Source organism: Myotis nattereri (genome assembly GCF_964212035.1).
Source record: "Myotis nattereri genome assembly, chromosome: 7".
Taxonomy (NCBI): domain Eukaryota; kingdom Metazoa; phylum Chordata; class Mammalia; order Chiroptera; family Vespertilionidae; genus Myotis; species Myotis nattereri.
Window position 1 is genome coordinate 76,857,000 of NC_138082.1, and position 15,370 is coordinate 76,872,369.

A 15,370-nucleotide genomic window follows, 5' to 3' on the forward strand; every position below is an offset into this window, starting at 1 on the left:
TTTAATTTGCTTTCTCTGATGATTAGTGGCATTGAGCATCTTTTCATATGCTATTGGCCAGCTTGTATGTTCTCCTGGAGAAGTGTCTATTTAGGCCCTTTCCCCATCTTTTAATTGCATTGTTTGCTCTTTTTTTTGGTGTTGAGTTTTATAAGTTCTTTATAAATGTTGTCTTTTATTTTGTTATGATTTCCTTTGCTATTCAAGGACACTTTAGTTTGATGTACTTCCATTTGTTTATTTTTTCTTTTGTTTCCCTAGTCTGAGGAGAGAGATGAAAAAATATTGCTATGAGAAATACCTGAGATTTTACTGCCTATGTTTTCTTCTAGGATTTTTATGATTTCGAGTTCAACATTTGCCTTTAATCCAATTTTAGTTTATTCTTATGTATGGTGCATGTATCTGTCTAATTTCCCCAGCACCATTTATTGAATAGACTCTCTTTAGCCCATTGTATGTTCTTTACTCCTTTGTCAATTGTTAGTTGACCATAAAGGCATGAATTTATTTCTGGGCTGTCTGTTCTGTTCCGTTGATCTATATGTCTGTTTTTATGCCAAGACCAGGCTATTTTGATCACTATGGCTTTGTAGTGTAGTTTGATATCAGGTAGCATGATTCTTCCAGCTTTTTCTTTCTCAAGATTGCTGAGGCTCTTCAGGGTCTTTTGTTGTTCCATACACATTTTTGGAACATTTGTTCAAATTCTGTGAAATACACTATTGGTATCTCGGTAAGAATAGCGTTGAAATCTATAGATTGCTTTGGATGCTATGGACATTTTAATGGTTAATTCTTCCTATTCATGAACACAGTATATATTTCCACTTATTTGTATCTTGCTCAGTTTCTTTCTTTATTATCTTATAATTTTCTGAGTACAGGTCTTTTACCTCCTTCGTTAAATTTATTCCTAGATATCTTTTTGTTGTTCTTGAAGTTGCAATTGTAAATTGGATTGTTCTCTTGGTGTATAAAAATGCCATCAATTTCTGAATATTAATTTTGTATTCTAATTTACTGAATTCTCAGTTCCAATAGTTTTTTGGTGAAGTCTTTAGGGTTCTCTGTATACAGTATTATGCTATCTGGCAATAATGACAGGTTTAGTTCTTCCTTTCTTAATTTAGATGCCTTTTATTTCTTCTTCTTGTCTGAGTGCTATCATCACACTGTTCTCTGTGTCTATATGTTATATTCATAACCATTTTTCTGAACACTGTATCTGATAAGTTGCTTGGCTCCATTTCATTTTGCTATTTTTATGGAGATTTCTCCTGTTCTTTCATTTGGGGCATGATTCTTTGTGTCCTCATTTTGACTGCCTTTTTGTGGGTTTTTTTGTTGTTGTTTTTCATGTATTAGGTAGATCTGCTATAGTCAGGAGGAGGCTAGCAGAATTTATCAGGCCTAAATAGACCAAGATTTGGCTGTGTGAAGGGAGGGCTCTGCACTGTCAGGTGCCAGGCAAAAAATATAGTTCTTCATTAAGATTTTAAAACTGCATACCTAAAATGATCTTCCAAAGGAGCCTCCTCTAGAACAAAGAGGCCACCTATTCTTAAGGCAATCCCACCTCTCTGTCCTAAGAGTTACAAGCTGCTATAGCTTTAAAAAAATTATTTCTTAAATCTTTATTGTTGAAAGTATTACATATTTCCCCTCCCCCTTGACCTCTTCTAGCTCACCACTCCCCCTCAAGCCTTCACCACCCTATCGTCTGTGTCCATGGGTTATGCATATGTACACAAGTTCTTTGGTTGATCTCTTCCCACCCACTCACTCACCCTCCCCACCTTCCCTCTGAGATTTCAGAGTCTGTTCCATGATTTTGTCTCTGGATCTATTTTGTTCATCAGTTTATTTTGTTCATTAGAGTCCACATATGAATGAGCTCATGTGATACTTGGCTTTAATCAGCAGGCATCTTCTGTATACAATTGGTACATAAAAGCAATCACAATATAAAAAATTAAAACTGAAATTATATATGTCATTTAAGATCATTATTATTTAATTGCCCTTAATAATTTTATAGAATAAGTCATTAAGAGAACCTAAAATTATTCTCATAAGTAAAAGTGATTTATTATTTTGAAAACATTGATAAAATGTACCCTTGAAGTTAATGCATTCTATTTAATTCTTCTCATGTAGTTATCTAGACACTTGTAATACTGTAGAGTAAAGGCTTTGGTTCTTAATAGGTGATTTAGCCTTAATTGTGATGAAACACTGGATGGTTCCACTTTAACAAATTCTAGTGCAGTTAGAGCCAAGAGCTTTGACCCACCTATTGGGTGTAGTTATTTCTTTATACCCAAATTACTTGACATATGTTATTGCTTTTATAATTGAATGTTATGCTATTTAAAATTCTTTGCAAAATACTGAAATCTAAGTACATGTTTTAAAAGTTTGTTTCTAGGGGAAAAATAATTCCAGACAATTATTTTCCTATTTACAAATTATATATGGAACTCAGCTATCCTATACTATGCGTAATTTCTTTCCTTAATGGGAACATGTGATTACACTCATATACTTTTACTTTCTGATTTGGAATCATGTTTTGTTTGAGTTTGTTCCATCAAACTTTATCTTTTACTGGGTGATGCCTTCAAAAAGAGCAGTCATCAACAAATACATAAGAAAGCAACTGACTGCTTTACTTTGTGTTGATAAGTATCTTACTAATTTCCATAAAATACTGTTAGTCATTTATCTACATGATCTTTTAAGTGAAGAGATGTTGAATAAAAGTTTGGGGGTTACCTGGAAAGATAATAGATAATTTAGAATCTCATTTGTTAGGTGAATTCCCTAACCAGAATAGGCTATTATCTTCAGGTATGCAGATTCAGAAAATCCTCTTTTTTTATTGTTGTTAATCCTCACTCAAGTATGTTTTCCATTGATTTTTAGAGAGAGTGGAAGGGAGGGGAAGAGACTGAGAGAGAGAGAAACATGAATGTGAGAGAGACACATCCATTGGTTGCCTCGCTCACTGGCCCCGACCAGGCCTGGGGTTTGAGCCCGCAACCAAGGTACATGCCCTTGACCGGAATTGAGCCTGGGACCCTTCAGTCTGCGGTCCAACACTCTATCCACTGAGCCAAACTGGCTATGGCCAGAAAAATCATTATTTTCATGATTCCATGTTGGTCAGATTTTGAGATTTCACTCAAGCTGACAAAGCTCAAGGAAAACTTCTCATATAAATCACAATGCCTGCTTGTTAACATATATTGAGGAATGGTGTTTCCTTTGCTGTGGTCTTAGAAGTGGTAGGTGGACTCTGCCGCCAAAATTTGGTTCACATGTCAGGAATGATGATGCTACAGATGCTGGGCAAACTATGGCCCGCGGGCCGGATCCGGCCCTTTTGAAATGAATAAAACTAAAAAAAAAAAAGACTGCACCCTTTTATGTAATGATGTTTACTTTGAATTTATATTAGTTCACACAAACACTCCATCCATGCTTTTGTTCCAGCCCTCCGGTCCAGTTTAAGAACCCATTGTGGCCCTCGAGTCAAAAAGTTTGCCCACCCCTGTGCTACACAGATGACCATAGGATATGGAAACATTTATTACTCAGATAATAAAGCTTTCTGGGGAGAGTAGGATCATAAGCAGATGAAAGCGGCTTGAAAAAACAAGAAATGTAGACTAACTTGGATTTTTATTGGATTTACCAGGTGGCCTGAGGGTTCTCATAATGTGGGTCAGGCTTGTGTGCTTGAATTTCCTTCAGGTGACAAAGGGAAGTAGCACCCCTGTTTTCATATATATATTGATTTCAGAGAGGAAGGGAGAGGGAGATAGAAACATCAGTGATGAGAGAGAGTCATTGATTGGCTGCCCCTGCTCGCCCCCCACTGGGGATCGAGCCCTCAACCCAGGCATATGCCCTTGACCGGAATCGAACCCGTGACCCTTCAGTCTGCAGGCTGATGCTCTCTATCCACTGAGCCAACCAGGCTAGGGCAGCACCCATATTTTCTTATCACCTTCCCAAAATTTGGGGAGAGTGGTAAAGGGGACTAATGATGTTTAAAAGCTGTCAGCATTCAAACATTAAAAATGGAGTCAGTCTCTTTACTATACCTTTTTCTTGCTTCCATTGTCTTTTCTTGTATTCAACACATTATCTCCTTAAATTAACCCTTCCATTGGTTAAACTCAAAACTTCTTGGCTTGGGACCAATTTTTTCTTTTTAAGATGTCTCCTTATTTTGTAATTGATACTTAATATTTTAAGTTTAATAGTTTAGTTCTTAAAAGGCAATCATGCCGAGGCTGGTTTGGCTCAGTGGATGGAGCGTCGGCCTGCGGACTGAAGGGTCCCAGGTTCGATTCCGGTCAAGGGCATGTACCTGGGTTGCGGGCATATCCCCAGTGGGAGATGTGCAGGAGGCAGCTGATTGATGTTTCTCTCTCATCGATGTTTCTGGCTCTCTGTCTCTCTCCCTTCCTCTCTGTAAAAAGTCAATAATATATATTTTTTTTTAAAAAAAAGGCAATCATAATTTTATGTTATTAGGAAAGTGTGTGATAAGATAGCTGGTAATAGTAAGAAATTATTTCTAATTTTCCAAACCTAATAAAGTAGTACATTCATAGCTTGCAGAATTGGCTTTCCCTTCTTCCTCAGCTGCCTAGATGCATCACTGATTGTTCAATTCTTTCTGTTCTTAAAGCCATAAGCTGCATAGTTGAAATAGGCTGCTTATACCTGTTTCTATCACAGACAGCTGCTCTGTCTAGCTCCCAAACTATGTATTGTGCCATTGGGACATGAAGAGAAAAATATCAGAAAGGAAAAAAAAAACTTGAGTAAAAGACCCCAAAATCCTGCATACTCATTATCCTCAAGTCCTCGGCCATCTCCTAAACTGCAGTGTACAGGATGAGGCCTTTATAAACATTCATCTAGTAAATAATTTCTAAGTGGTACAGCTTAGAGATGGGGCAGTGTGCTGTCAGAGTGAAACCATCAAGTGGGAGGACACCAGACACCTGGGCCCCAGACATCATGCTAGCGTTGCAACCATTTAAGTGTTAAGATGAACAAATAATTTAACTACTCTGTGCTGACTTCCCCTGTAAAATGTACAGGATTTAGAGCTTATTTTAGCTTTGAAATACCATGATTTTGTAGTTTAAAGGTAAGGCATTTGCTTTTGTGTTCTCTAAGAGGAGAAATTATAAATGGTAACATAACTCTTTATAAAATTAAGTTATATGAACCAGTATACTAATATTTTTGAGTAGGGGTCATTTTGTCTCTAAGTTCAATCACAAATATTTTGAAAATAATATAATTTTTCTACTGGCTTTTAAGTGTCATCATAATCTTGAACATTTAATTAACTATAATATAATTGAATTTATATTTGAAAATTATTTTGATAATAATACTCTTAAATAAAATATTTTATATTTTCTTACAAAATATTTTAGCCTTCATATTTGTTTATCTGCCTATCTATTTATTTATTTTCAATTTAGATGGGTCTAGGAAAGACAATCCAGGCAATTGCCATCGCTTACTTCTATAAGGAGGAATGGCCTCTTTTAATAGTGGTCCCTTCATCTCTGAGGTATCCTTGGACAGAAGAAATAGAAAAATGGATCCCAGAGCTAGATCCAGAAGAAATCAGTGTTATTCAGAATAAAACTGATGTTGGGTAAGAACAACTTTCTAGTATTTATGGGGGGGAAAGTGCCAAAATTGGTATATATAAAATAAGTCTGTATATCAAGTAGATTTATCCAAGGGTGAAAATGCATTTGTCATTATGGAAAAAAAAAATGTGATTGCTGTGTTGGTACTTGGTGTTTAGGAGCCCTTCCTTTTCTATTAGGGGGTAGAGAACTGCAGAAGATTGACTCCCTCCTGTATCATCACTGGTGGAATATAGAAAGTGCAAAGTGACATGTTTTATTTTCAATGCATTTATTTGTCTATTTAATTTTACAAACTCCTTAGTATCATAGCACTATACATACAAAAATGAATAAGACACATCCCCTGCCCTCACCTATCTTATTTATATATATAAAAGCCTAAGCGACTGTCCAACCAGTAGCTATGATGCACGATGACCACCAAGGGGGCAGACACTCAACACAGGACTGCCGAGCTGAGGTGACTTGGCAGCTGCAGTTATTGGGTGACACACCGGAACCAGAGAGGAGGGAGCCCGATTCTGGGGTGTGTCACCCGAGAACCGCCCTCTTGCAATCCGGGACCCCTTGGGGGATGTCGGAGAGCCGGTTTTAGGCCGATCCCTGCAGGCCAGGCCGAGGGACCCCACCGGTGCACTGGGCCTCGAGTGATATAATAAGGGGGATAAATATGTAAATGAATAATTTCATTATAATATGATAAAGAATATTATAGACATTTGAATTATAGAGATAGTTCAAAAGATCAGGGATCACTTTAGCCCAATGTTTCTCTGCATGGGATGGTAACCCCCTCTTTTCCTTATACTTCATCGACCTAGGGCCGGGGGCATTTTCGTTGTCATTGTGACAGGGAATCTACTGGCATTTAACGGGAGGGTCCAGGAATGTGGGATGCCCTTCAGGGTGCTGAACAGCCCTGAGTACTAAGTATTGTCCTGCTCAAAATCCCAGTAGCACCTGGCTTAAGAAACTGCTATCTTGTTTGTGGGAAGGCTTCCTGGAATAGCCGACTAATATTTGAGTATCCACTTTCTTCATGATCACAGGTGCATGAAAGCAAATGTTCTCACAAAGTTATCTTCTTATCCTAGTAAAATATAGTTTGCTGGATGTCAATGCTTCCAAAGAGCATTTAACAAAAAAAAAGGTTAGATTTGATTAACGAAATTTTAAATTTTGAATTAGGGTTTATTACATTTAAAGACTATAAAGTCTTAAGAGAAATTGGGTTTCAGGGGTGATACCTTCTGCTCTTACTTTTCCTTGTATTTCTTCCCAAAGAGTTGCATTGTTTATGATAAATTGGTTACTGAAATAGTATCTTTAAAGTACATGGATTTCTTTTCTAGGAGAATATCGACCAGCAAAGTGACAGTTCTGGGTTACGGTCTCTTAACGACAGATGCAGAGACTTTGATAGATGCACTGAACACTCAGAACTTCAGCGTAGTGATAGTGGATGAATCACACTACATGAAGTCCAGAAACGCAACTCGCAGCAAGGTTTTATTGCCAATAGTACAGAAAGCCAAACGAGCCATTCTTCTGACGGGAACTCCCGCTTTGGGAAGGCCTGAAGAGGTATTAAAATCGTTATGCTTGGGCTTAAAAAACAAACAAACAAACAAACAAAAAAACAACCTAGAAAACAGAATCAGTCACCTGTGAAATGTTAATTTCCTCAAATGCCAAAAGAGCACTTTGGGAATTTCTAGACTGCTCTAAATGATTAAATATATCTTTTACTGTGACTTTTATCTAGTTACATGTGATCCTTAGCCGTGCTTGTATTTGCTATAAAGCACACACACAGTTTTTACCTTTGTTACAAATGTGTAAATACCACTTGTGTTCTTCTGGTTGTTCTGTGGCCTTAATCTTCATTTTATCCATCTATTTTACATTATAAGCTCCTTAGGATTGGAGTTGAATCAACTTTGTATCTTTTATAAAGGTATATCTTTATATATTTTATACAGTATTGCATCACCTCTTTCTGTTTCTTTTCACTTTAAAATCCATGTTTGGGAAGATAGAGAACTTAGGTGTAGACCAAATAGAGTATCTAATTAGAATAGGGGAATCAGGCATTTGAGGGATGTCCGATTTAGCTTTTACTACTGTGAGAGGCAGGTGGGGTATGGAGTGATTAAAGGGTTGGGAAGAAGAAATAATGAGTGGAACTATTATGAGTCTAAGGATTATTATAACCCAGGGAAGCCCTGCCTATTAAAGCATTTATCTTAAACCCACATTTCAGTTTTTAATATATACCCTACAAACCTATCCAAAAGAAATACAGATGGATGGATGAATAGATGATAGATAAATGTAGATGTAGTACATATACCTTCACCTACATATACTAGTGTATTTTATATATGCACACATACACATACAGACCTATATTGTATTAATTTTTATAATTACATAAAAGCTAGAAACAGCCTATATATCCATTCATAGGAGACTGTTTAAACATTTTACAGTATGGCCCAGGCGGCGTGGCTCAGTGACAGGAGGTCACAGTTCGATTCCAGGTCAGGGCACTTGCCCGGGTTGTGGGCTCGATCCCAGTGAAGGGCATGCAGGAGGCAGCCGATCAATGATTCTCACTCATCATTGATGTTTCTCTCTCTCCCTCTCCCTTCCTCTCTGAAATCAATAAAAAAAAAATTTTTAAATAAACATTTTACAGTACATCTACACAATTGGTTACTATGTAACCTTTAAATAGAGCTTTGTTATTATAATACATTGCTCAGAATTTTAAAAACTAAGTTAAAAAAGCAATATATATGTGTATTATGTCGAAGACATGTTTTGGGGGAACACATTCTAGTTATGTATGTATAATAGGACCCTATTCATGTGAATGAGAGAGAATATGTACATATACTTATGTAGACATAGAAAATGCATAAATGTATGTTTAACAAAAGGATGGCAGTTATCCTTGAAGAACAGGATGGCAGGAATGGGGGGTGGAGGGGAAGGAGGGACCTTGAGGAAGAAGAGGTAGATTTCCTTTTTTACTTTTTATTATTTTATTAACTGGATTTATCATTGTAATAATTGACTAATAATATTTCAACATACTGAGAACACTTGCATTGTTACAGCTTTTTATGCAGATTGAAGCTCTCTTTCCACAAAAATTTGGAACATGGACTGAATATGCCAAAAGATACTGTAACGCACATGTCAGGTAAGACAAACTATTTTCTATAAGCGTTAATCCTCACATATTTACTGTGCACATGCAGCTTGATTAGTCATTCCTTGTTCCAGTGTTTTTCAAACTTGTGGAATAATTTCTTTAAGTAAAATCTTACGTATGTGATGACCTATGTATGAAATTAAAAAAAGGAGTAGATAATGGCAATTTTTCTTCATTTTTAACCTTCCACTTACTTTATTTTTGGAATGATTTTTTTTTTTTGTATTGACTTGCTGAGCATGTACATTATGGGAAAGTGACAGACAGCCATTTCCCTTTGCAGGTAACCAGTGTTGGCAGTTTCTTGTGTATTCTTCTGGAGGTACTCTATACATGAAAAAGCACACATGATTATATATATATATATATACACACAATAATAGTTCATTTTATTTCTACATATACAGTAGTATAATCTACATACTGTTCTGCAGTTTTCTGCCTTCATCTCTGATTCTTCCAATCAGTTACTGAAAGAGCTTTGGCATTCTTTTTAAATATTGCTTGTGTTCCACTGTTTGGATGCACTATATTTTATTTAACTAGCCGTCTGCTGATCGGCATTTGTTTGTGATAGATAGCTGTTGCATACAATGCAGCAATGAATAACTTGCACATGGTCAGAAGCAGTGTAGTGGCAAAGAGCATGGGAGACTAGGGGAGATCAGCAGTGTTTTATTTTCACATCCAGTGTTTACCAGATATTTCATGTTAGGAAAATACCTTTACCTCCCTATACCTTAGTTTCTTCAGGTCTAAAAACAGAGAATGATATTTCTGCCTCAGAATTATTATGAAACTGACATGAGCTAATATTTATAAAGGGCTTGAACAGTGACTGGCACATAGTGAGAACTCAATAATTATTAGCTATTTTAATATTTCATGTCACACATAGGAATAAATCTGTAAGATAAATTTATACAAGTGGAATTGCTGGTAAAAAGGCCATGTACATTTTTATATTTTATATATTTTTTGACAAATTATGCTCCACACAAGTTATACCAATTGATATTCCCACCAGCAGGAAGATTGTCTCCCCACACTTTGCCAACATGTTCTAATATAAAATGTTTTATCTTCCTAATGTGATCTGAGAGTAGTTTTAATGCATATTTGTTTTCTTATGTTATTAAATGTAGTCAAGATTTTTTTATACATGTAAAAGTCATTTGTGCTCTTTTTCAGTTAATTGTTTATGTTCTTTGCCCTTCATTCTACTAAATTTATTGGCTTTTTTTCATGTCGATATACTGTAAATCTTTGCATAATATAAAAATCAGCTCTTTGTGATATGAGTTCCTCAGACAAGATAGTACAACAAAAAAGAAAACAAGGACCTTTTCTACCAAAGACTGTAAATGTAGAAATCTTCAATATTAGTATAATCCAGAAACTAATTAAAAGGCCCAATATACTAACCATATGCAAATGGAATTTTTATAAGGAATGCAAGCATAGTTTAATATTAGGAAAAGTGTTAATGTAATTTAGCATGCTAACAACTCAGGGAAAAACTTTATCTTCTCCATGTATGCTGACAAGTAATTTGATGGAATTCAGCATCCATTCTTGGTTACATTTAGTCTTTAATAATAAATTTAAGGTGTATATATGTGTGAGTGTAATTATAACTGTATATACATATACTAGAGGCCCACTGCATGAAAATTCATGCACTGGAGGGGGTCCCTCAGTCTGGCCTGCCCCCTCTCACAGTCCAGGAGCCCTCAGGGGCGGGAGGCGACCCAGCAATCAGGGGAAGGTGTCACCCCATCACACCTCTGCTGCTGCCACTGCCGGCAGCACAAGCCTCGGCTGGCCCTGGTTACCTGAGCCTCGGGCGACCCTGGGTGGCTGGGGGCTGAGGGGACTGAGCGCCACCATCTTGTGGCTTTGGGTGCCACCATCTTTGAGAGTGGGACGGTCAATTAGCATATTCCCTCCTTATTGGCTGTGGGTGCCGCCATTTTTGAGGGTGGGACAGTCAATTAGCATATTCCCTCCTTATTGGCTGTAGGCGCTGCCATCTTTGAGGGTGGGGCAGTCAATTAGCATATTCCCTCTTTATTAGAAAGGGTGCGATATATATGTTTATGTATATGTGTGTGTGTATGTTTTTAAGCCCAACGCCACATCACATGAAACACTAAAATAAAGGCAAGGATCTTCACTGTGACCACAATTTACCTTTATTTTAGAGGTACTATCAGTTGTTTCTCAAAAGAAAAATAAGAGGTAAATACTGGAAAGAAAAGCAAAATTATCACTATTTGCCACTGATATTATTCATTTGCAAGACCTGAAAGGATCAGCTGAAAAATGTTCAAAACAAAAAAGAATTCATTAAGGTGTCCTAGCACAAAGTTGCTGTTAAAAATTCAGTCTTTCTCTACATAAATAATAAATAGTTTTAAGATACAATGCCAAATAGGCATGATACCAGATATTGTTGGCAAGCACTTACTCACATTTCCTGCAGACTATAAATGTCAAAGTTTGCCTACATAAGCAAACACTAACTGGATTAGGACTTGTCATAAACAGCAGAAGTATATGCCTGTTCCTTTCTTGGTTATTAATACCAAAGTTGTTTCAAAGAAAAGATTATCTTTATGAAGTGCTTTATGATGGGGAGATTGTGGGCTATTTCCTGTTTACTAGAGAGAGCCATTTCAAGATTATTATTGTGCTTCTCAAATGGCATTTTCTTCCAGATTCCATTTCAAAAGTTTTATGTTATTCCTTTACTTCTTTACTTTGAAAGTACTATGACTTCATAGACTCTGATTCAAATCAAGTCACTTCCTGGCATTCTAAGTTAGTCTGTGGATTGTTAATTTTCCCCCATAATGTTTTGATTCTATGAAGGTGTCATTTTCACACTATAATTTTGCAGAAAGCAAAATTAGTTATTCAGTTCTAGACTCATTTCATATTTGAAATGTCACGACCATATTCAAAATAAAGTTAAGTGAAGCTTGGGCAAAAATATAACTTTGCCATTATAAAGTTTATTTAAAAAAATAAGTGATAACAAACAAATATGCTAATGTGAATGTGGTTTGGAGAAGTCTAGGTATAGGTAACCATCTTTGATTTGAGAGGCACAGAGAGAGTATTACTCAACCAGAACATCCTGTACCCAAAAATCCCTTACATCATTCACTCTCCTAGGTTATATTTAGAGGAAGCTATAAATACAAATATGACTTGGAAAAGGCAGCACATTCAGTTGTCAGCCATTAGCACTTAGATCACCCAGCCCCCTCTGTCATTTTGCAGACATCTGCTGAGCTTAATGGCTTGCCCTGGATCTGACTTCCTCTTACTTTTTCACTGAGAAAGTAAGAGAGTCTTAGGGAATGGTAACTTCAATAAATGTCCTTTTACATAGAAAGAGAGGTCACATAGATAATCCAGCCAAGCACCCTGTTATCAGCAGTCACCTTCTAAAGCCACACTGTGGGAGGACATACTTGCCTTCCCTGATGTCATGCTTGAAGGTTAAGAATATCCCAGAATATCTTTATAGCCATTTATCAAATTTTCCTAAACTTTCTTTTTTTTAAAAAAATATATTTTATTGATTTTTTACAGAGAGGAAGGGAGAGAGATAGAGAGTTAGAAACATCGATGAGAGAGAAACATTGATCAGCTGCCTCCTGCACACCCGCTACTGGGTATGTGCCCGCAACCCAGGTACATGCCCTTGACCGGAATCGAACCTGGGACCCTTGAGTCCGCAGGCTGACGCTCTATCCACTGAGCCAAACTGGTCATGGCTAAACTTTCTTTATCACTGTTATTTTGTGCTGGATTCACCTCATAGGAGAAATAGTTGTTTAAATTTTTATGAGAGGGAAAATTCTGGATAATAATACATATTAAATATATTTATAGCCTTTCCCTAAAAGTGTTAATTAATAGGTCATTGTCAGCTTCAAGAAATGTCTCTTATGAAATTGCACAGTTCTTTGTCCTCAGCACTGTCACATTTAATTCTCATCTATGGCTAAATAGAGGTCAGGTCTATTCCATTTGCAAATGGTTCAAATCTGGGAGAAATAGTTAATATCCTATATGGCAGAGACAAGTTTGAAAAATAATTAGATAAAAATTAATAGCATAAATTCTGCACTTATGCTTAGAAAAGTCTATTTTGTGTGGAAGGGATTTGAGAAATTCCCACCTATTATTAGTAGTTCAGTTCAAAAAGATTTATGGTTTTGAATAACCCTACACTAAATGGAAGTCAACTGTCTGTCATAACTGATAAAAATAAAGTAATATTAAGACACATTAATTAAAGAAACAGAGTAAGGCCTGGCTCTACTCCACTCATTGATTAGAGTACATCTGGATTATGGTTTAATTTTTAATTAATCCATTCATCAAAAAAATATTTATAGGTTATCTGTTATATACGATGCCATATGCTGGGCATCAAATATGCATTCAGTAACAAGACTCAATGGTCCTAACCTTCACTGAGTTTTTAATTCAGGTAACTAGGAAATTATAGTTGTGATGAGTCATAAAAGGGAAGTAAAGGATGTTATGGCCGAGTTTAGCAGAGAGAACTGATCAAGTACAAAGGACAGAAGGAAGCATCTTGCCAGTGGTAGATCCCTGTTTGCATTCCGGGAAGATGCCTTGAGGAACTAAAAGAAATCTGGTTCAGTTGAATACTCTTGAGCTGATGGTGTCTTGGTCAGAGCCTTGTCCTTGATCATAATAGCAGTAAGAAGCATTGGGGAGTGTTTTGTTTTGTGTTTTAATTTTCAGTATTGTGGAGCTTTTAATTGTAATAAAATATGCATAAGAAAATTTACCGTTTTAACTATTTTTAAGTGTAGAGTTCAGTGACATTAAGTACATTTACGTTATTATGCAAACACCACCATCTCCAGAACTCTTTCATCATCCCAAACTGAAACTCTGTGCCCATGAAATAATAACTCTTTAGCTACCCCCACCTAGCCCATGCATTGTGGGATTTTAAAGCATGAAAAGGACGTACATGATTATATTTACTAGGTTTGTTTGTTATTTTTGGGGGGCAATATTTTCCCATGGTTCAAAATTCCAAACCAATAGTACTGAGTATTTACTTTGAAAAATCTCTTTCACCTCAGTTTCCCTCCTTTTAAGCAACTATATGTAGTTTTTATTTTCTATATTTAGTTTTTAATCTTCCCACAGAAATTGTGTGCATTTTCTAGCAAATGTATATTTTTACATAAGTGGTAGTATGTTAAAAATATAAATGTTTTGTGCTGTCCTTATTTGTTCTTTTTTGGTATATATAAATAACTTCATTCTTTTTATGGCTGCATGGTATTATTGAGAATGTATAATAGTTTCTGAGGTGGTGGGAAATTTAGGGAATTTGGATATGGTGATTTATCTTCTCTGTGAAATGGGAAGGACAGTCATGTGTTCAGAGAAATGGAAAACATAGAGGGTTAAAAGTTTGATGAATGTTGACATGGTTTGAAATTTTGCTTAATGGGAGAATGAGGTAACACGACTAGTGTTTTAGAATTGGTAACAGCACTGGGTAACCACTTGAGATTAGTAATTCTAGATCTATAGAGGAAGCAGTCTTTTCTAAGGTACAATTTCTCCAGCAGCCTAGATACAGGCTTGGAGAAGGCGCCATTGAAGATTCTTTTCCCCCATGAGCTTCTGATGCATAGACTGTGAAATTATGTTATATTGATCATAACAATGCTAATGTATGGACTCAGAGATCAAAACAAGGTGAGGATGGGTGTGAGGGCAGGAAGGAATTTGTGGATATGGTGAAAGTGGAGCAGTCAGTTGCCCGTAGGTCCTGATGAAATAGTAAAGATGTAGTGGGTATAAATGAAAAGGTGGACTAATTTAATTTATCAAGTAGAGCTATTTTTCAGCACTGTTTATAGCTCTAGGAGTGGAATGAATGGTTGGAGCAGATTTTAGAAGGTCATTGGAGGCAAGGAATACAAGGAATTGAGAGGGAACTATAAGTCCTATTTTAAGATGCATGTTAACAGATGAAAACATATCTGGGAAAGGGTGACCAGAATAATGAGGGGATTTCATATTCAGCTGAACAAATACCTAATATTATTGATTGCATGCTATAATTAAGACATTATTTCAGAGATGCTTGCAATAGAAAGATGAGAAAGACATAGTGCCTGATCTTAGAAAGCCTGTAGGAATTTTTTTTTTTAAACAAGAAAAGACCTAGACGGAGTCTGTCTTTAAATATTTAAAGATCTGTCATTTTGAAGAAATTAGACTTTTGTCTTTGTGGCCTCAGAGGGCAAGGCTATTATCAAGGAGTGAAACTTAATAGGCAAGTAGATTTTAGTAATATGAGTAAGAACTTATAAAATATACATACTCAAATATTTGTACTTTTGAAAATAAAAATATATAACACTGTAGCAATAAA

General features: G+C 36.2%; 1 protein-coding gene across 1 annotated transcript in view; it reads left to right on the forward strand.

Annotated features, from left to right (window-relative positions):
• Positions 1–15,370, forward strand: part of ZRANB3 (zinc finger RANBP2-type containing 3) — a 235,950-nt gene that overhangs the window by 135,664 nt on the left and 84,916 nt on the right. Inside the window, exons 4-6 of the mRNA XM_081096348.1 lie at positions 5,517–5,695; positions 7,049–7,280; positions 8,822–8,907. Coding sequence (XP_080952474.1) covers positions 5,517–5,695; positions 7,049–7,280; positions 8,822–8,907 — 497 coding nt within the window. The remainder of the gene's footprint in view (positions 1–5,516; positions 5,696–7,048; positions 7,281–8,821; positions 8,908–15,370) is intronic.